The 22,523-nt window shown below is 42.1% G+C and overlaps 1 protein-coding gene across 2 annotated transcripts in view; it reads left to right on the forward strand.

The window, feature by feature from the left end:
* Positions 1–22,523, forward strand: part of shq1 (SHQ1, H/ACA ribonucleoprotein assembly factor) — a 132,469-nt gene that overhangs the window by 47,189 nt on the left and 62,757 nt on the right. For both annotated transcript variants that reach the window (XM_063067904.1, XM_063067903.1), the window contains exons 6-9: positions 4,031–4,143; positions 12,860–12,999; positions 14,935–15,089; positions 20,998–21,051. In XM_063067904.1, coding sequence (XP_062923974.1) covers positions 4,031–4,143; positions 12,860–12,999; positions 14,935–15,089; positions 20,998–21,051 — 462 coding nt within the window. The remainder of the gene's footprint in view (positions 1–4,030; positions 4,144–12,859; positions 13,000–14,934; positions 15,090–20,997; positions 21,052–22,523) is intronic.

Below are 22,523 nucleotides of genomic sequence, written 5' to 3' on the forward strand. Positions count from 1 at the left end.
ACGAAGACTGGAGCATGACAAAGCCTCAGCACCAAGGAGAGTGGAGTAAAACATAGTGGTGTTGACCCAGCTCGACCCTCGCCTCTGTCCTGACACCCTGCCTTTTCAGTCCATCTGCCCCAGCATGTAACTTGTCTAAGCATTCGGACCCGGACCCCACCAGAGCAATATGCTCTGGGCCCTTCCGACCTATACTTGAGCTTTCCAAATCGACGCGATGCTTAGATGGATCAAGCTTTGCTCCCGGTTTAGGAGGATGGGCTCCGAAACAACTCAGCTTCAACTTTTCTCCACTCGGCTCGCTCCAACTCTCCATCTTCTCCTTGACCTTGCTCCAAGTCCATCCCGCATCCACACGCGTCAACCCTCTGATCAGCTGTGCCCTCATTCGCCTCTTCATTGTTTGCGGTGATAGTTTACCACAATTTTCCATATGAAAAGTGTTATTAATAAAGTATTCAGTCGAATTTCTTGCTTTGAAAACTAGCAGTAAGCTGTCGCGCCATCTTAAACCAGAAGGTTTGAGCACATGCATAATCAGTGATGGTCTGGATTTTAGTATAGTGCATCATTAACAGTGTAAACATGCAAATTACAAATAATTCAGTCTTGCACTTCATTTGTAAGAATGTGACTGAGGGTATTTTCTCTTGCCATGCCCCTTCAACCTGAAAATATCCCCCTATGATAATATTTTGTCCTTTTCTGGTATAGAACTTTAATGTTTGCACACTTCAATTCATTCACCTGCCTACATTTGACTTCAGTAAGAAAATCCTACCCTCTCTAACTTGCCCACATTTGAAATTCATTGTGCCTGAAACTATCCCACTACATCTCCTCTGCAATCTCAGCTCATGCCTCTGGTAGTGCAGTGACCAAGAACAGACACAGTGTTTTTGAGAGTTTCATTGTAATTTCATTGCTTTTGAACTACATGCCTCACTGAGAACCTGGACTCCATATAGAGGTCTCAGGTTGGAAATGTGACTGCCTAGCAATGTTTTTAAATCTATGGGTATTTAACTCAACATGTGAGATATTTCCACAACTCAAGTTCCACCCTGCAAGAATCCAAAACACTTGTTCATATGTCCGCCTGTACATAAGTCAGGCATTTGTAACCTGTATATTGTAATTGCTTTCTGAGCCTGTCCTCCCATTTTTATAGACTTATATACCAATACCTAGTTGGATCTGCCTGAACCACCTTTAGAATAATAATTTTCTTGTCACTCCTCAGTCTTTGTGTCAGAATCTGTAATTTTACGTTAAATTTTATCTGTTCTCTGCCTGCACATTCCATCAGCCTGTCCGCATTCTCTTGAAGTCTGTTTAGCACTGAAGACTAATTGGGATCTTTGAAAATAAAACTGCTCATCTTTTGCTCATCAGGCTTCCTAACCTCATGTCTGAATGAAAAACACGTGGTTGGATCAGATGGAGCATTGGCTGCAGAGAGGTAGTTAGTTCTGAGCGCATTCTGCAGTTGAGGGTTTGTGATGGGGACCGCCCAATGGTCTTTCTATTCAGCTGCTGGTTACGGTTGAATCCAATGCATTGATTTGTGTGTTATTGTGCCATTTTGTAATTTTTAAGTTTTTTTTTTAAGAACTGTTTCAAAGGTGAGACTTTGCAATTTTTATTGTAAGGTAGTAATTTTCATTTGAGCAATGCAGTGTGTTAATTCAGCATGTTGGAAAACCCTCTAATTGTGGCCTTGGGTTAAGTACATTGTATCTTGCTAGTCTTTTTTTATTATACATACACACCACTAATTCATTGCTTTAGGCAGTAGATTAAAGGGAATTGAAGCAGGAATAATTGAGAAACCAGTAAAAGAAATTTATGTGGAAAAAAATGTAAATGACTTCCTTGAATGATAAAGATTTATTATAGGCATTATAATGTTCATAGTTCATTTGCAGGATCTTGCAGATCAAAAGAAAATTTTTGCTTTTTTTGTGCCTTTCACAGGACCAGGATACCCCAAAGTACATTTTAGCCAGGAAATTGCCATTTATTTCTTGTTATCACATAAGAATATGTCATATTTCTCATACATTGTGTGTGTGTTTATGATCTGCAAGTTCATGTGTAAAAAATAAACCACTGATTATACATTTGCTTCACCCAGTGCAGCATTTATTTTAATTCTCTTGATATTATCTGTAGTACCTTTGCTCTGAAGTTGTGTTGAATTTGTCATAACACTATCATGTCGTACAAATCTCTGATGCATTTCAGTAACATCATCCCTCCCTCGATTGTGAATCCTTAGAGAAAGCCATATGTCAGCATAAGACCGTAAGATGCAGGCAGAATTAGGCCATTTGGCCCGTTGAGTCTGTTCTGCCATTTCATCATGGCTGATCCAATTTTCCTCTCAGTCCCAATCTCCTGCCTTCTCCCCATATACCTTCATGCCCTGACCGATCAAACCTCTGCCTTAAATATACATAAAACTTGGTCTCCACAGCTGCCTGTGATAAAGAATTCCAGAGATTCTCTATGCTCTGGCTAAAGAAATTCCTGTCATCTCTGTTCTAAGAGGACATCCCTCTATTCTGAGGCTGTCCTCTCTGGTCTTAGATTCTCCCAACATAGAAAACTTCCTCTCCATATCCAATCTATCAAGGCCTTTCATCATTCAATAGGCTTCAATGAGGTCATCACTCATTCTTCTGAATTCTAGTGAATGTAGACCCAGAGCTGTCAGATGCTCTTCATATGACAAGTCATTCAATCCCGGAATCATTTTTGTGAACCTCCTTTGCAACCTCTCCAGTTTCAGCACATCCTTTTTAAGATGAGGAGCACGGAAGAATCATGAGTTCAGCCTCCTGCAAAAATTTAGGAGCCGTGAGCTGTCACCACAGTTAAAGTAATCTACTGTGCTCTACACCCCACACCAGAGAAAGTAATCTGTAAAACTGTAATTATTCCTTCTCTTTTAGTTGTTGGACTGTGCAAAAGCAAAATATCCAATGTAATGCAAGAATTATTTATATCTAAAAACGGAATACTTAAAAGGGTTTGGAAGTGTTCATGTTGATTGCTTGTCAAAGTCACTGACTTCTAAGGAGTTGCTTGTATGTAGAAAAGCTGTGGAGCTGTTTCTTTTAAAAGTTTGGTAATACTTGATTTACACTATCTGCCAAGGATCTAGCCAAGTCCCTTAGCAGTCTGTGTATTGGAGTGCGCATTTAGAATTTTACCTATAATTTGGACTCTGTCCATTAAAAGAAAAAGTTTAACAATACAGTGCTGATGTTGTGGGCTTTCTACCAATTTATGAAAATATCGATTGCTCGAAGGAATAAAATTTAGTCTGATGTGCATGCTCTCAATATCTGTTTTATTTCCAGGTTGCGAAATTAATCTTGGGTATTAACAGGCAAATATCCTTACCATAAAATTGTGATTGTGATCTCTTCTTTGTTTTCCCTCTGTATGGTAAATCTCCAATCCAGACAGTTGGTAACACACAAAATCCCCAGACTTGCTACGCACACCATGCATTCTCTTGATATCTAAAGACAGTTTTTAGAATGGTCACTTACTGTATGTTTTGCTTTTAAACATGTAGCAGTAGCCTGATGAGCAAAACAAACAACGTAACTTGTAATTCTCTCCTGCTGATGGCCTGTGAATTATTGATAAACAGGTCTAACATAACCTTTTGAAGGACAAGCATTACGATAGTCTCGTGCTAGTCAGTTAAGCTTTCGCTGTTTCTAGCACTGTTCTCAACTCCTGTCTCCTGAGCTAATTTTTGCTGTTTATTTGCTAAAAAAAAAACCCTTGTGGGAAAAGTACTTGTTTATTTCAAAGTCTGCCGAGTTTGTATTCAGGACAGAAACTTTAATGTCCTACTGGCTGCTCCGCTGGATTATTTCCAACATGGATTTAAGGTTCTAGCAATTTAAAGATTCCATTTTAGCAACTGCTCTTGCAGTGTAGAATAGTAAAGAGGAAGCCTGTCTCCTCGGGCTTCCATTTGTCACGGTTGTTTTGTTTGCTTCACCAGAATGAGCTCAGCGATGTGATTGACCTGAAGGAACCTGATAGCACAACTCCAGTGGAACGTCGGCAGAGACGTCTGGCTGCTGAAGAGGCCAAGTTTGACTCTGACCATTATCTGTAAGTGAAACACAGAAATTAGTAACTTCATTTTTATTGTAGGATATCAGCACAATGGTGATTTAATGATTTTTAAAGCTAATCTTTTTTTCTTTTTGGTGATTACTGTCATAATCATATTTGTTTTACTTACAATCATTTTAATTTTTCCTTTTTTCTTTGCCTTAGTATTTTTCTCTCAGAAAGGTGCTGTATAAATAAATGTTCATTGTCCTGTCTTTCTCTTGTTCTTGATTTCCCATCTGTTCTCCCTTCCTCACATTTATTCACTGATAAATTTTGCCAATTGTGTTTTATGTACACCTCACAAAATATTTTCAGTCTTTAGCTCTTAATGCTTCAGCTCTTCAAGATTCAGCAAAGAGAGGCTTCACACAGAGAAAGAAAAGCGCGAGTTTTTTCCTCAGCATTCTTAAGTGCAAGGGTGAACAGCCAGAAGTCATGGTCCATGTAGGTACCAATGACATGGGAAGGATGAGTGACGAGGTTCTGAATAAGGAGTTCAGGGAGTTAGGTGCTAAGTTACAGGGCAGGACCATTGGGGTTCTGATCTCAGGATTGCTACCCATGCCCTGTGCTAGTGAGGCCAGAACTAGGAAGATGATACATTTTAATATGTGGCTAAGAAGTTGATATAGTAGGGATGGCATAAGATTTTTGGATCATTGGGCTCTCTTCCAGGGAAGGTGGGACCTGTACAGAAGTAATGGTTTGCACCTGAACTGGAGGGGGACTAATTTCCGAGCAGGAAGGTTTGTTAATGCTGCATCGTGGAGTTTAAACTAGAGCTGCCGGGGGATGGGAACCAGAGTGCCAAAACAGTTAGTGGAGAGGTTGTGGAGGCAGATGTTGGTAAGACCTCAGACAAAGTTGGGAATCAAAAGGTTGAGCATGGTGTGACAGAATCGAAAAGGGTGAACACAGGACTGAAGGTGTTGTATCTGAATGCGCGCAGAATACGGAATAAGGTAGGTGAACTTGCAGCACAGTTGCAGATTGGCAGGTATGATATCATGGCTGAAAGATTATAGCTGGGAGCATAATGTCCAAGGATACACATTTTATCGAAAGGATAGGCAGGAAGGCAGAGGGACGTCGTTGCTCTGTTGCTATAAAATGAAATCAAATTAGAAAGAGGTGACATAGGGTTGGAAGGTGTTGAATCATTGTAGCTAGAGCTAAGGAACTGCAAGAGTAAAAAGACCCTCATGGGAATTGTATACAGACTCCCAAAGAGTAGTAAGGATGTGGCCTACAAATTACAATGAGAGATAGAAAATGCATGCCAAAAGGGCAATGTTTCAATAGTCATGGGGTACTTCAATATGCAAGTAGACTGGGAAAATCAGGTCGGTGCTGGATTACAGGACGGGGAATTGTTAGAGTGCCTATGAGATGACTTTTTAGAGCACCTTGTGGTTGAGCCCCCTAGAGGATCAGCTATTCTGGAGTGGGTGTTGTGCAATGAACCAGAATTGATTAGCGAGCGTGAGGTAAAAGAATCCTTAGGGCCAAGTTATCAAAATATGAATGAATTCACCCTGAATTTTGAGAAGGAGAAGCTAAAGTCAGATGTATCAGTACTACAGTGGAGTAAAGGAAATTTCAGAGACATGAGAGAGGAGTTGGCCAGAATTAATTGGAGAAGAACACTGGCAGGGATGATGGCAGAGCAGCTATGGCTGGAATTTCTGGAAGCAATTCGGAAGATATACAGGATATATACATCAGAAAGTGGAAGAAGTATTCCAAAGGAAAGATGACACAACCGTAGCTAACAAGAGAAGTCAAAGCCAGTATAAAAACCAAAGAGAGGGCCAATAATCGAGTAAGTATTAGTTAAAGGATTAGGAAGCTTTAAAAAAAACAAAGGGCAACTAAAAAAGTCATTAAGAAGGTAAAAATGGAATACAAAAGCAAGCTAGCCAATAATATTAAAGAGGATACCTAAAGTTTCTTCAAATACTTCAAGCATAAAAGAGAGGGGAGAGTGGATATCGGACCACTGGAAAACGATGCTGAAGAGGTAATAATGGGGGACAATGAAATAGCTGATAAACTGAATAAGTTTTGTGCATCAGTCTTCACTGTGAAAGAGACTGGCAGTATGGTCGTAGTTCCAGCTGTCAGGGGGCATGAGGTGTGTGAAGTTACCATGACGAGAGAGAAGGTTCTTGGGAAATTGAGAGGACTGAAGGTAGATAAATCACCTGGACCAGACGGTATACACCCCAGAGTTCTGAATGAGGTGGCTGAAGAGATCGTGGAGGCATTAGTAATGATCTTTAAAGAATCACTAGATTCTGAAATGGTTCTGGAAGACTGGGAAGTTGCAGATGTCACTCCACTCTTCAAGAAGGGAGAGAGGCAGAAGAAAGAAAACAATAGGCCAGTTAGTTTGACCTCAGTAGGTGGGAAGATGTTGGAATCGATTGTTTAGGATGAGGTCTCAGGGTACTTGGAGGCACATGATGAAACAGGCTATAGTTAGCATGGTTTCCTCAAAGGAAATACTTGCCTGACAAATCTATTGGAATTCTTTGAAGAAGTAACAAGCAGGATAGACAAAGAAGAAATCTATTGATGTTGTGTACTTGGATTTTCAGAAGGCCTTTAACAAGATGCTGCACATGAGGTTGCCTAACGAGCTACAAGCCTGTGGTGTTGCAGGAAAGATTTTCGCATCGATTAGGCAGTGGTTGATTGACAGGAGGCACAGAGTGGGAATAAAAGGAGCCTTTTCTGTTTGGCTGTGGTGACTGGTGGTATTTCACAGGGGTCTATTTTGTGACCGATTCTTTTTATGTCGGTGATTTGGATGATGGAATTGATGGCTTTATTGCAAAGTTTGCAGGCACCAGGAAGATAGGTGGAGGGGCAGGTAGTTTTGAGGAGGTAGAGAGGCTACAGAAGGACTTAGACAGATTAGGAGAATGGACAAGGAAATGACAGATGCAATACAGTGTTGGGAAGTGCATGGTCATGCACTTTGATAGAAGAAATGAAAGGGTTGACTATTTTCTAAATGCAGAGAGAATACAATAAACTGAGGTGCAGAAGGACTTCGGAATCCTCGTGCAGGATTCCCTAAAGGTTAATTAGCAGGTTGAGTCTGTATTCACTAGAATTCCCAGAATGCGGGGTGACCTCATCGAAGCCTGTTGAATGGTGAAAGGCCCTGACAGATTGGATGTGGAGAAGATGTTTTCTATGTTGGGAGAATCTAAGACCAGAGGATACAGCCTCAGAATAGAGGGATGTCCTCTTAGAACGGAGATGACAAGGAATTTCTTTAACCAGAGAGTAGTGAATCTCTGGAATTCTTTATCACAGGCAGCTGTGGAGACCAAGTTTTATGTATATTTAAGGCATAGGTTGATAGATTCTTGATTGGTCAGGGCATAAAGGAATATGGGGAGAAGGCAAAAAATTGGATCAGCCATGATGAAATTGTGGAGTAGACCCGATGGACCAAATGGCCTAATTGTGCTTCTATATCTTATGCTCTCAGACTGGTCAAAGGTTTTGATCTTGATAAGAAATATTCAATTACGTAAACTCTGCAGTCCTGTCTTCAATATACAGGGCAGTCCTTAACTATTTTGATTCAGGTACTAGTCCAATTGCTTTTCAGCAAATATAAGATGAGAATAAAATTCCAAGGGTTTTCTCTATTTCTTGATTGAAGTCACCTTGATTGTTTTGCTAGTAGCCTTGCACTGAGTTGCTCAGAGTTAGCTGAAGGACAGAAAGGTTAGAATCAGAATCATGTTTAATATCACTAGCTTTATGTCATGAAATTTGTTAACTTAGTGGCAGCAGTACAATGCACTACATGATCATATAGAAAAATAAATCTATTGCAGTAAGTATAAATATTAAGTAGTAAAATTGCATGTAGTTCAAAAACAAATAATAATTTTAAAGAAGTGAGGAAGTGTTCATGAGTTCGATGACCATTTCAGAATTGGAAGGCAGAGAGGAAGAACAAATACAAACGTTTGTAGGTGATAGGATTCATTTTTTTGTTATCCTTTTTTTTACATTAGGCTGGGCACAATTTTGCATTGTTAGCTTTACTAGAATGTGATTTAAATATTCTGTCAGGAATGAATCGAATAAAGTTTTACCTTCTCAGTCTTCCACATGTACAAATCTTTATTAAATGTCCATTATGACATCTTTGATATGGAGAATGTTCTATAACGCCCTTTAACAAAAGGAGATCATGGCCAATTAAGCACAGACATCTATCATTACTGGTCTGATGTTCAGGGGGGTAAAAAATCCATACAGATATTACTTGTGTGGTGTGGCCCTCCCTGTCTCTGGGTCATACCTAAGCTTAATAAGCATGGACTTCTGTTGGCAATCTGTCTTAAAGATTAATGGGAACAATTTTTAATGTCATCACTTTAGTTTGGTACATGTTTTTGTTTAATGAAGTGAATCACGAATATCTCAGTTTTTGGAGTTCATTCTTCATACTTTTTTAGTATTTTCTGGTGTACTTATTGTAATTTTTGCAAGTGAACCTTATTTTAGAAATTGATGACAAAACCTGCAGAGTTAAAATTGACATTGGCCTCTCATCAGTTGAGTTGTTGGTCAGGTACTGTATATCTTAGACAGTGGGCATCTCTATTACTCTATTTTTAAATCAGGGGAACTCCAGAGTATGTTTGGAGCATTTTCAAGCCCTGAATATTGAAATTGGTGCTATCAAGAAGTATCAAGGAATACTGATCCATAATTCCTTGAAAGTAGTGTCACAGGTAGATAGGATCATAAAGAGAGCTTTTGGCACATTGTCCTTCATAGAGTTATACTACTGAGTACAGGAGTTAGGATGTTTTTGTTGAAGTTGTTTAAGATGTTGGTGAGGCCTAATTTGAATAATTGTGTGCAGTTCTGATCACCTACTAACAAGAAAGATAGCAATAAGATTGAAAGAGTTCAGAGAAAAAATACAGGGATTTTGCTGGGATGTAAGAGTCTGAGTTATAGGGAAACGTTGAATAGGTTAGGATTTTATTCCCTGGAACAGATGAGAATGAAAAGAGATTTGATAAAAGTATACAAAATTATGATGGGTATAAGTAGGGTAAATGCAAGCGGGATTTTTTCACTGATGTTGTGTGTGACTAGAACTAGAGGTTATAGGTTAAGGGTGAAGTGAAATATTTAATGGGAATTACTGCATTCAGATGGTGGTGAGAGTATGGAATGAGCTGTCTGCAGTGGCACCTGGGTCGGGAGGAACATTGTTTCGTGATGTTTGATGACAATAAACTTGAACTCGATAGTGTTAGACTCACTTTAGCCAATTCTGTACGTTAATTTCATTGTTGCGTTATGCTTCTTTTAATCAGGTCTTTTCTCAACCTGGGATTCGTAAGCAGTTTATTAATTTCATTAAATTTAATTTACAGGCCTTTCTCTTGTTTGACCTGCTACACTTGACAATGGTATATTGCCTTGGTTAAAATCATAAATTCTAACTCACAATCTGAGTTATTGTAGCTTGAAACTTAAAGGAGAATTGCTAGTGTACTTTGTAAGTAGTGATTTCAAATGTCCTATTGTGTACACGTATACCTGAAGCATGTGTACCTCCTCCTCCTGTCTTCTCCTATCATTTTGGATCTCCCCCTCCATCTAGCGGAATTAGTCCGTACCCTTAATAATTTCTCCTTTGGCTCCTCCCACTTCCTCCAAACTAAAGGTGTAGCCATGGGCACCTGTATGGGTCCCAGCTATGCCTGCCTTTTTGTTGGCTTTGTGGAACAGTCCATGTTCCAAGCCTATACTGGTATCCGTCCCCCACTTTTCCTTCGCTACATCGATGACTGCATTGGCACTGCTTCCTGCATGCATGCTGAGCTCGTTGACTTCATTAACTTTGCCTCCAACTTTCACCCTGCCTTCAAATTTACCTGGTCCATTTCCAACACCTCCCTCCCCTTTCTTGATCTTTCTGTCTCTATCTCTGGAGACAGCTTATCTACTGATGTCTACTATAAGCCTACAGACTCTCACAGCTATCTGGACTACTCCTCTTCTCACCCTGTCTCTTGCAAAAATGCCATCATCTTCTCGCAATTCCTCCATCTCCGCCGTATCTGCTCTCAGGATGAGGCTTTTCATTCCAGGATGAAGGAGATGACTTCCTTTTTTTAAAGAAAGGGGCTTCCCTTCCTCCACCATCGACTCTGCTCTCAAACGCATCTCTCCCACTTCGCGCACATCTGCTCTCACCCCATCCTCCCGCCACCCCACTAGGAATAGGGTTCCCCTTGTCCTCACCTCCCACCCCACCAGCCTCCAGGTCCAATGTATAATTCTCCGTAACTTCTGCCACCTCCAGTGGGATCCCACCACCAAGCACAACTTTCCCTCCCCCCCCCCCGCTTTCCGCAGGGATCGCTCCCTACGCGACTCCCTTGTCCATTCGTCCCCCCCATCCATTCCTATCAATCTCCCTCCCGACACTTGTCCTTGTAAGCGGAACAAATGCTACACATGCCCTTACACTTCCTCCCTCACCACCATTCAGGGCCCCAGACAGTCCTTCCAGGTGAGGCGACACTTCACCTGTGAGTCGGCCGGGGTGATATACTGTGTCTGGTGCTCCCGATGTGGCCTTCTATATATTGGCAAGACCCGATGCAGGCTGGGAGACCATTTCGCTGAACACCTATGCTCTGTCTGCCAGAGAAAGCAGGTTCTCCCAGTGGCCATGCATTTTAATTCCACACGCATTCCCATCCTGATATGTCAATCTATGGCCTCCTCTACTGTCAAGATGAAGCCACACTCAGGTTGGAGGAACCGCACCTTATATTCCATCTGGGTAGCCTCCAACCTGATGGCATGAACATTGACTTCTCTAACTTCCATTAATGCCCTTCCTCCCCTTCTTACCCCATCCCTTCTCTCTTTGTCCCTCTCACAATAACTCCTTGCCTGCTCTCCATCTTCCTCTGGGCTCCTCTCCACAGGCTTTCTCCCCAGGCTTCCTGTCCCATGATCCTCTCCCTTCTCCAGGTCTGTATCCCTTTTGCCAATCAACTTTCCAGCTCTTAGCTTCATCCCTTCCCCTCCTGTCTTCGCCTATCATTTTGGATCTCCCCCTCCCCCTTCCACTGTCAAATCTCTTACTAGCTCTTCTTTCAGTTGGTCCTGACGAAGGGTCTCGGCCCGGAAAGTCGACTGTACCTCTTCCTAGAGATGCTGCCTGGCCTGCTGGGTTCCAGCAGCATTTTGTGTGTGTTGCATAAGTTTGTTGTTCAATTTTCACACCTTGTGGTACCTCAAGCGGCATTTTTGCCCTTTCCGTAGCATTTGACTGTTTTTCATGAGGCCAAGTTGCTAGCTTGATGCTCAACCCAACATGGATGGAAAGCATGCAAGGAGCTGGACAGATTCGAACTTGGGCCATTCCCCTTGAAATCCAGTGCTGATGTCACTGCATCACCAGCTGGCACATAAGAAGCATAAGTATTCACTAGAAATTCACACAATATCATGTTACGGGTTCAGTGACACCAATCTCAACATATTTGAACATTCAGGCCTTAAAAATACAACAAACGTACTTTGGCTTTGGAATTGTACCCGTAATTCAATTGTTTTGAAGTTATTGTAGCACACATTTCATGACCAATTGGTGCCAGTGACCAGGGCTAAATTCCTGGGCAAATGTGTCTTAAAAATTGTTATGTTGGCCTGATTGACCCTCCCACTCCCACCCAGGTGATTTGTGCCAGTGCACTCTGTGTTTGTGACTCTACTTGTCCCTCAGTGGAAGAACCAGTTCCTTGAGGTGGAGTAAATCCTGAATCCTACAGATGGACTGCCCTAAAGATCTGCAAGGAGCTTAAGCAAGCAAGAGATTTTCAACCCTTTCAATATCTTTGTCAATTAACATTTAACAACAGTTTGAAACAGATTAAGTAATTGATTAAGTTATTGAATTTAATGAAAATAATAAAATTATTTTTGCTGATGTAAATTTATTAAAGCATTATTAATTAAAATCAAGAATTTAAAAACAAAGCACTTCATTTACCTGTTTTATTTCTCAGCCTTTCAACATTTGCTGATTGTTCATTCATACCAGTTACGTGCTCTTGATGCCAATCATTACAATACTATGGAGCTGCGGTTAATCTATTATGTATTTTTTTATTATGTATTTTACAGTTTGCAAAAAAAGATGGTGCTTGCATCTGGTAGGAAAGAAAATGGCAGGGGAAAAACTATGTGTCTTTCAGCCCATAGTTGGAAACTTATCATTTCTCAATAATATAACAGCTTATTTCGGCACGGACTAGAAGGGCCGAGATGGCCTGTTTCCGTGCTGTAATTGTTATATGGTTATACCGTTATTCTAGTCTAGTGAGTAGGCCTAATGTGGGCCAGCCCTGATAAACGGTCTCTGCCCAAAAAGTCGACCGTTTATTCCTTTCCACAGATGCTGCCTGACCTGCTGAGTTCCTCCAGCATTTTGTTTGTGTTAGTCTGGATCTCCAGCACCTACAGAATATCTTGTGCTTAATGTTTAAACTGTCTACGATTACAGAACTCAAACTATAGCTACAATATTTATTAACAAGATTTTTGAGCAGTTTTACAAAAGTGTTAATCCTGAGGACTTTGCCATCTTTTGAAACAGAAGGCAACTAAGATCCTTTGACTCCCTTTCCACTTCCAGTGCTGATCTCTTTGAAGATGATGCCATTCAGCATTTGCTGAAGTATGAACCTTGGTGGCAAAACATTCAGAGGGTAAAAGAAAATACCAAAGAAACTCAGACTGAAGAAAATGATTTGACAGATTCAAGAGGACAGTGTGGTGAGTGGCTGATGGTGTCTAATGTTAATCAACAGATAAGCTGATCACTAACGTTTAACCATTTCTTATTATCGAATGCCACACTTAATCCAGTTGAAATTCTGGATGGGTACTGTTCCAGCAATAGACAAGAAGGAATTTAACTTTATACTCTATGCCTAAATGTATTATTAGAAGTATGGTCCAAAATTAGCCTTTGGCCTACATAAAGTGCATTGAAATTCCAAAATTATATTAATCTATATTAAATTATTCATTTTCCAGACCTTGGCATGCCAAACAGTAATTAATTGCACCTACTGGGAAAGCTATTTAGTGTAATTTCAAGCCCTCGGCTGTAAACTTTATTGTGAAATGACTTGCAGCATTACAAAGCAGATGGTTTTAAAACAAGCAATCTGCTACATGTGTAATGATCAAGTGTTCAACCAATTTTAGAGTCTTCCTTCCAAGATTATCTCAGTAGTTGCCAGTGAAAATAGCTGAGGAACAATATTGTGATATTTTAAACACACCCTAAATGGACTAAATAGTTTGTTTGAGTTGTATCATGGAACATAAACAAGGATTAATGAAAAAGTTACTAACCGATCTAATGTTACTGTTTTTAAGATATCATTTGAAACTCAGTAGTAAAATAATGATGAGAAATAAATTCTATTGATCGTCTTTTGCGCATTTATAAAGGAGTGGTATTTAAAAATCAAATAATGGAAGTTAAAACATTACTTATTATATGCAGTGTTGAAATTGGGTAATTAATTTAGTAATAGTGTGTGTGCGATATTATTTTATTTGATTTCCAGACTAAATGTTGACATTAAGATCTCCAGTGCAGCGAATGCACTTGAAGGCAAAACACTTTTTAATTGTATTTGCACAGTGCAGAAGATTAGTGGATCAGATTATGTTTCATCCTTCATGCTTGAAAACAAGAATGAGAATTTAAAAAAGTGTTATTTTATCAGACTGAGAGCCAGAGTAGTAGCCATGACATGGTGATGGGTACAAGTGACAGTCCAATATTTTCATCAATTATTATGATATAGTTTGCTGGCAGAAGTGATTGACTGGGTAGGTTTTTTTTATTTTGGACACTACGCCTCCTTATTGGGACAGGAGACTGCGGCCAAACAGTTTCTACCTAGTGTCATCGGTCTTCATGAGGGGTCTCTGCAGGAAATGTCAACTGTTTACATTTCCGTTGCTGCTGCCTGACCTGCTGAGTTCCTCCGGCATTTTGTCTATGTGTGTTGAGTCTAACTAGCGTCAGTTGTGGCCCCTGGGATCCACACTGTGCTCAGAGCAGACAGTTTTGAAGCAGCTTCGGTTGCACGTGCTTGTGTTAAGTTATACATTTCAGGGGACACATGCCAATTCAAAAAGCAGTAATTTTTGATGATTTTGTTTTTTATTTTGACTGTTTTTCCGGAAGACAATAAAGACATTACCTGCACTAGGTGTCTGCGGTGATTTTGTTCATTTATAGACAATCAAAGGAACACTGAGGCCATGAGTTCCTCTGTTGAGAGCTATTAGGAACTAATACACAGTTTTATAATGCTTGTGTTCAAATTTGTTCTGTATTTCATTTGAATACATAATTTGTTACTCAGTTTGTCTTTTTTTTATATACTTTTTAACTATTTTCATGAAACTTTGGCTAATTGAGTCAAAATGTACTGGTCCCAATGAGTTCCAGTTATCTGGAATCGGCTGTATTCTCCAGATAATTGGTTATCTTGGTTATTGTTGTGGATAAATTGTGGAATTTGAAAATGACGATAGTCATCCAGCAGATACATAAAGTCTAAATTCACTGAAGTACTTGCTAATTTAGTATAACTAAACAAAAGCAACTTTTAAAACAAGCTTTAATTAACATCTTACAAAGCTCATTGATGCATTGAATAAAATCCAATTCTTTGCTTTCAGTCAAATTCTCCGAGGATGAAAAGGAGCAGCTGCGAAAATTTACCAACAGAAACTACCTGCTGGATAAAAGCTCTTGTCAAATTGCCTTCACCAGCCTGGTTGACATACTGCTTGCCTATGCATATGAAGTTCGCAGCACTGAAGGGGAAACAAATGTAAGTCAACCCACCCATTCAAATAGTTGACCTTTTTTCAATAAAAAGAAAAGAGGAAATTTGAGCTCCTTATAGTGAGATATATCACTGTTGGTATATGATTTTCTTTTTTTTCTGACCTTTCATGCCTGCAGCCAATATTGGGCATTTCAAAGTCAACATCAACCAATCTATTTATCAACTGTTACGAGAATACACATAAAATTAAGATGTTTGCTGGCCTGGGCTAGCATCAGTGGCATCAGCAGTTGGTCTGCCACCTGCCCTCAGGGGAAGGAGAGATAAGGAACAATGGAGCAGCGTCTGGAGATGTGTAATGAAGGGATGTGGGAGGAAGAGCTGTCTGGAGCGGCTCCCCCCTTTGAACCCTGAACTGTTTGAAGTGATGGACAGGCGATACCCCAGCAGGCGGATAAAAAGGGACAGGTTCGCTAAGACAGACACACACGCCACCCGAGGTAACGAGACCCTGGAAGCGGTGCGCTTCTCATGAGTGGGTGAGAAGTACCGGACAACGACAAGGGTGGAAAGGTACGATCAGCGGGAACCCGGTGTGTGTCCGCCCTTGCCTGGGTGCCGGGTTCACTGCAGAGGATCGATCGCATCTGGAGGAGGGGTCACAGTCGGTGACCTCAGGTGACATCACCAAGGACCTGCCCAAAAGCTGTTTGTGAGCCATCTCGCTGGTCTGTGAGCCATCCCGCTGGTCTGTGAGTGAAGCAGTGTTCTGAATGATCAGTTGTTCCTATTCTGTCTCTCTTCCCCCACCTTGTCCATCGCCATGGCAACGATTACTGCGAACTGAACTACAAACTGGACTGAACTTTGAGTCATTTTGAAATTGGTCATTTACCCCTAGACAACGATAGAGCTTGATTGATGCTGTTATCTTAATTCTGTGCACATGTGTGGTTATCATTGTTGAATTGTTGCATTTATTATCCTTTCGATTACTGTGTTGCTTGTTTCTTTAATAAAACTTTCTTAGTTCTAGTACTCCAGACTCCAACTGAGTGATCCATTTCTGCTGGTTTGGCAACCCAGTTACGGGGTACGTAACATAAGTGGGGTTCTCGTCCGCGATTTTGAACGCTAAATTTGGGACGGAGTAAATTGATTGGGTTAAAATTCCCGAAAGAAAGAAAAGACAAACAGCAGAAATGGAGGTTGAGGAATTTATAAAGGCGCCGACCTTGGAGGCATTAGAGGATGCCAGGAAATCGGAATTGATAGCTGTGGCAAAACGGGTGAATCTTGCTAAGGTGAAGTCGACAATGAGGAGAGAGGAGATACACAGAGCTATTGTAGAGCACTATGTATCTAAAGGTGTGTTTCCCCAAGGTGAGCTGGGGGAGGTGTCTATTGAAAAACCTGCTGGAGACGCGGTACAGGTACAGCTTGAAAAACTGAGACTCGAGCACGAGTTCCGGGTACGGCAGTTAGAAAGGCTGGAGAAAGAGAGAGAGTTAGAAAGGCAGGAGAAAGAGAGAGAGTCAGAAAGGCAGGAGAAAGAGAGAGAGTTAGAAAGGCAGGAGAAAGAGAGAGAGTTAGAAAGGCAGGAGAAAGAGAGAGAGGTAGAAAGGCAGGAGAGGGACAGACAGTTGGAGAGAGAAGAGAGAGAGAGGGACAGACAGTTGGAGAGAGAAGAGAGAGAGAGGGACAGACAGTTGGAGAGAGAGGAGAAACAGAGGGAAAGGGAATTTGAGCTGGAAAAGTTAAGGATAAGGGCCGAGCAGGGGCTCGTGCCGAACCAAGGTGGAGGGTTCCGGGCGACCCAGGAGGTTAGGCTGGTTCCCCCATTTGACGATACCGATGTGGATCGGTACTTTCTCCATTTCGAAAAAGTGGCCATAAGTCAGGACTGGCCAAGGGATAAGTGGGTTGTTTTACTTCAGAGTGTACTGAAAGGGAAAGCCCAACAAGCTTACTCCGCTTTATCCGCGGAAGATGCCCAGAGGTATGAGGTGGTGAAAGAGGCCATCCTCAGGATTTATGAGTTGGTCCCGGAGGCATACCGGCAGAGGTTCCGGAATGCGAGGAAGCGGTGGGACCGCACGTATTTGGAGTTTGCTCGCGAGATGCAAACATATTGTGAGCGTTGGTGCGCCTCGAAAGGGGTAGAGGGGGATTATGACAGACTGCTGCAGCTGATTCTGATTGAGCAGTTTAAAGGTTGTGTCCCTGAGGGTATGAGACCCTACCTCGATGAGAAAGAGGCAGCCACGTTAGCCGCAACTGCTAAGTTAGCGGATGAGTATGCGTTGACGCATAAAATGAAGGTTGCCCCGAGTAAAGGCTACCAGAAGGGTAGTCAGGACGGCGGGGAGAGTCCACCGGAAAAGTCAGAAAGTAAGCTGGGGACTAGTGAAAAGGATAAGGTAGACCGGGAGCAGTCTGGTAGGAAGTCTCCTGGGGTCGTCTGTTATAATTGTGGGAAAGTCGGACACTTTGCGTCCAGGTGCTTTGCCCCAAGGAAGGAGACGGGGAAAGGAAAAGCGGAAATTTTGAATGGCTGTATTGAGCTGTTAAGCGAACCGCTAGGGAAGGACAGGTCTGAAAAAGTCCAGGAAGGGCGCGAGAGGTTTATCTCGGCCGGACTGGTGTCAGTGAAGGAGAGGTTAAAACCAGTTCCAGTGCGGATCTGGAGAGACACGGGAGCGTGTCAGTCACTAATACTGAAGAGTGTATTAGAGTTTAGCTCAGAGACCCAGATTGGGGAGGTAGAGGTCAAAGGTGTTGGGGAAGGGACAGAGTCAGTCCCTTTGCACCAGATACATTTACAGAGCAACCTGGTCTCTGGACTAGTCACGATCGGGGTGAGGTCCGAATTACCGATGAAAGACGTGGAAGTCTTGCTCGGTAATGACATCGCCGGAGGAATCGTGTTCCCAGTCGTGAGATTGACGGGTCAGCCTGCCAGCATGGAGGCCCCGCCCGCGATGGTGAATTTGGCTGAAACATTTCTGCCAACCTTGTATGAGACAGGGTGTAGTGAGATAAGAGGTAGTGAGGGAGCTGGGACGGACGTAGCAGTAGCCAGGAAAGAATTTGTGCAGACGCAGGAGCGAGACGAGGGGCTGATGGTTTTTGCCGAGACCGCTCTCTCTGACACAGCCTTGACAAGCTATTGTGCGGAGGAGGAAGTGCTAAGGAAGAAAGGGAAATCAAGTACAGTACCCGCAGATGAGGAATGGGGGGTGGTGCAAAAGAGTTATGGGGATGAGGTTTTTAACATGGCCCACGAGGTACCCCCTGGTGGACATTTTGCGGTGCTGGAGGAAACAGTTGGTGGAATCATGAAAGAGAGTTACCGGCTGCCCAGGGGGAAAAATGTTATTGATCATGACCGACGCGAACTGAGACGGTCACCGGCTTTTGATATGCTAACAAACCTAGTCGGTGTTAGCGTGGAAATCAATGAAGCTAGGGGCCCCCTGCTAAGAGAAAAAAACCATTTTGAAAAGATTAGGATGGGATCGGTCAGATGGGAGAAGGCTATTGTTTTGGCCAGGTCTACTGATAAGGTCTCTCCCTTAATCCCCGAAGGAGTAATTAAACGACTCGCACCCATGTGTTTGATTGTCCCGAGGAAATGCAAAGAACTGGGACGTTGGGTTATGTCGGTTACAATAGGGCAGCCAAGTAAACAACACCCATATTTTTTGAGTAATTCAGTGACTAAAGGGCTGATGAACACAGAGGTGTGTATTGGCAATTTAACACGGCTGTCTGAAGCCAGCTTGATAGTGAACCTTGGAAAAAATGAATTCGGCCACACGAATGTCACTTACCTGGGAATTGTGGTGACACAGGGGCAGCTGGCAGTGATGCAAGCTACAGTGCAGGCTATCGCTGACCTCCCAACCCCGACAGACAAGAGGGCCCTCAGAAGGCTTTTGGAGATGGTGGGGTACTGCAGGAAGTTTTGCAATAACTCTGCGGTCAATACCCGTCCCCCTCCTACTAAGCCCTTGCGAGGGAAAATTGAGTCGGAATGGGACGACCCTTGTTGTTGTGGTCCGGGACAAAACCAAATGAGAGGTTACATTGGTCGCAATTCATCAGTGTTTTTGGCCACTATGAAGTTTGCTGAGTTGGAGCCTGGTCTAAGGGATTATTAATAACACGTGTAAAAGGAACAGAAAATGTGATGACTGTCTGTCAAGGTGTTGACAGCTTCAAATTCTCTGTATTAGCTAAATAACTGTTAAAGATGTATATTGTGTATGTATCAGATAATGTAGTCATGTTTGTAATTTTTACCTCCCGGTAAAAATCCTTAAAGGGGGGAAGTGTTACGAGAATACACATAAAATTAAGATGTTTGCTGGCCTGGGCTAGCATCAGTGGCATCAGCAGTTGGTCTGCCACCTGCCCTCAGGGGAAGGAGAGATAAGGAACAATGGAGCAGCGTCTGGAGATGTGTAATGAAGGGATGTGGGAGGAAGAGCTGTCTGGAGCGGCTCCCCCCTTTGAACCCTGAACTGTTTGAAGTGATGGACAGGCGATACCCCAGCAGGCGGATAAAAAGGGACAGGTTCGCTAAGACAGACACACACGCCACCCGAGGTAACGAGACCCTGGAAGCGGTGCGCTTCTCATGAGTGGGTGAGAAGTACCGGACAACGACAAGGGTGGAAAGGTACGATCAGCGGGAACCCGGTGTGTGTCCGCCCTTGCCTGGGTGCCGGGTTCACTGCAGAGGATCGACCGCATCTGGAGGAGGGGTCACAGTCGGTGACCTCAGGTGACATCACCAAGGACCTGCCCAAAAGCTGTTTGTGAGCCATCTCGCTGGTCTGTGAGCCATCCCGCTGGTCTGTGAGTGAAGCAGTGTTCTGAATGATCAGTTGTTCCTATTCTGTCTCTCTTCCCCCACCTTGTCCATCGCCATGGCAACGATTACTGCGAACTGAACTACAAACTGGACTGAACTTTGAGTCATTTTGAAATTGGTCATTTACCCCTAGACAACGATAGAGCTTGATTGATGCTGTTATCTTAATTCTGTGCACATGTGTGGTTATCATTGTTGAATTGTTGCATTTATTATCCTTTCGATTACTGTGTTGCTTGTTTCTTTAATAAAACTTTCTTAGTTCTAGTACTCCAGACTCCAACTGAGTGATCCATTTCTGCTGGTTTGGCAACCCAGTTACGGGGTACGTAACACAACTAACTGCTATTCAAATATTTTTTCAGGCTTATAGTACTTAATGCAAGTTTGCTCCTTGTTATGAATTACTTGAGTGTGTTTCAGTGTAGAAAATCAGCAGTTAATCCCATTCTATACCCATGTCTTGTAATCTCAAACTTCAAGTGACATTGGTATGAATTATTATGCTTACCAAATCGAAGTGATTTCATGTGTGGATTGAGAGTTTGTGTGAATTACCAATATACTTGAATCTCTGGTTATTGTATTTCACAAGACAGAATAATGCTATGGTAAAACTGGATAAATGGAACTCTCAGGACTTTGCTAGAAATCGACAAGCAGGGTTTCTGGAGTGTAGGATATTATTTCTCTTAACACCCTCACAAGCCTACCCAAGTTCCTGACCTCCTTTGTTTCCAACCCCAAATCCATTTCCAGCCACATACCTGACTTACAGTCTGCATCCCCAATTCGCATTAGTGAGCCAAGTTCAGGATCAGGTGTTTTGAGCAATTACAGACTATTTTATGAGTTTTGGTGTACTTTTATAACCATGGACTCCATTCAAAAACTCAAAAGGCTTTACTGTCTACTGTTTGTCATTAATTCCTTCCAGCAGCTTCCCCCCCCCCACATCCAGCCCACCTCACAAACTTCTGCATTCCGTGTAAGTTACTGTCCAATCAGTTTAACTTTATAACCTAATCTTGTTAATGAACTCTTCTGTTTTCTCACTGTTATCTTTTTCAGACCGAATCGTCATGGAACGTCTGGAAACTCAGTGGAACGCTTTGTTGGCTTGAAGTAAGTGAACTGACTTTTAATGCCTTTTGTGTTTCCTACCATTTGGAAAAGTTATGCAATCTATGAGCACTCAATTATGCACATTGGCCAAATAAGTGTTCTGCCTTCAATACTTTCCCCTTCTGTGATAGTGGTTACAAGGTCATAAATGAATATTAACGTGATATAAGTCATTGATCAACGGGAATGACAGATGGCAAATGCCTCTATAACAGTTGGATAGAAACCAGGAGAGATACATTGAAGATTGGTCATGCTTTCATTATGAGCTGTTATGAGGATTGCGTAGAGCAGTGAGAGGCAGTTACAACTGTTATGTTATTTGTTGGCTTTGCTTCTGAATTCAGTTAGCTGCATATTTAATCGTATGTTCATTGGCCCCTGAACTGCCAGGATTGGCCCCCCCCCCCCCCTGAGGATAAAGTGCTACGTGCCCAAGGCTGCCAGCTTTTGTTTTATCATACCCAAGTGCTTGTTCTGAAGTGTAAACAAGGTTAGTGATTGTTGGCAAACTGACTGTGGCAGGTTCACTTGTGTCCTCCATTACCCTTACATTTAGTTGTACTTTTGGATTTTAGCAGATGCTTTGTTCATGCTCCATATCGCAGCTGTTCACTCAAGCAATCCCTTGCTTGATTTTAACTTTGCATGCATTGAATCTGTAATAAACCACAGGTTGGGAGTGAAACAAAGGCTCCTGTTTTCATAATTCACCAAAGGAAAATAAGTGCATCAAGTTCCCTTTATTTATTCTGCACAAAATTCAAATCCAAGTTGCAGGGGCACCAAAAATACTCATTAGATAATATTAATTAAAGCATTGCATCATCTGTTGAGTTACCAGTAGGTTGGACCAAATTGATCAGCACATGTATCTTGTGTACTTGAAAGTCAGAACCTGGAGCATTGGAAGTCTCTTTGATTTGAACGATGCTTACTAATCAATGAAAGGTTTCCTGAACTGGAGTGAATTGTTCAATCCAGACTTCCTGGTAAATCTTCAAGCACTGATCATTTTCAGAATTAACACTGAGGTTGTACCTTATTTTACAATGAAGATCGATTTGCTTGTAAGTACTGCCTTGCTGCATGAGTGAATAAGAGAGGCCATGATTGTAGATTGGAGAGATCAAGTTGAGTTTATTTGTCATTCAACCACATACATGAATACAGCCAAACAAAACAGCACTTCTCTGGGGCCAAGCTGCAAAGCACAGTACCAACTGCACACCCAAATATAGAAGTGATAGCAGAAAAACATACAGTCACAAAAAATTTTTTAGCCCAAGTGCCTGACTCCCATGGCCTGTAGATTGATGGTGCATGGGATGTGGTCGTGGAGCACTGTTTCTGCAAGAACAAGCAAGCAGCAGTTTCTCATCACACAGTAGTGCAATTGCAGACAAATGCGATCCAGTGTATCTTCTGCTAAGTGAACAGTGAAGGACAGCATTAATGGGACGAGCCAGCCC

This window comes from Mobula hypostoma, chromosome 15, assembly GCF_963921235.1.
Source record: "Mobula hypostoma chromosome 15, sMobHyp1.1, whole genome shotgun sequence".
NCBI lineage: Eukaryota > Metazoa > Chordata > Chondrichthyes > Myliobatiformes > Myliobatidae > Mobula > Mobula hypostoma.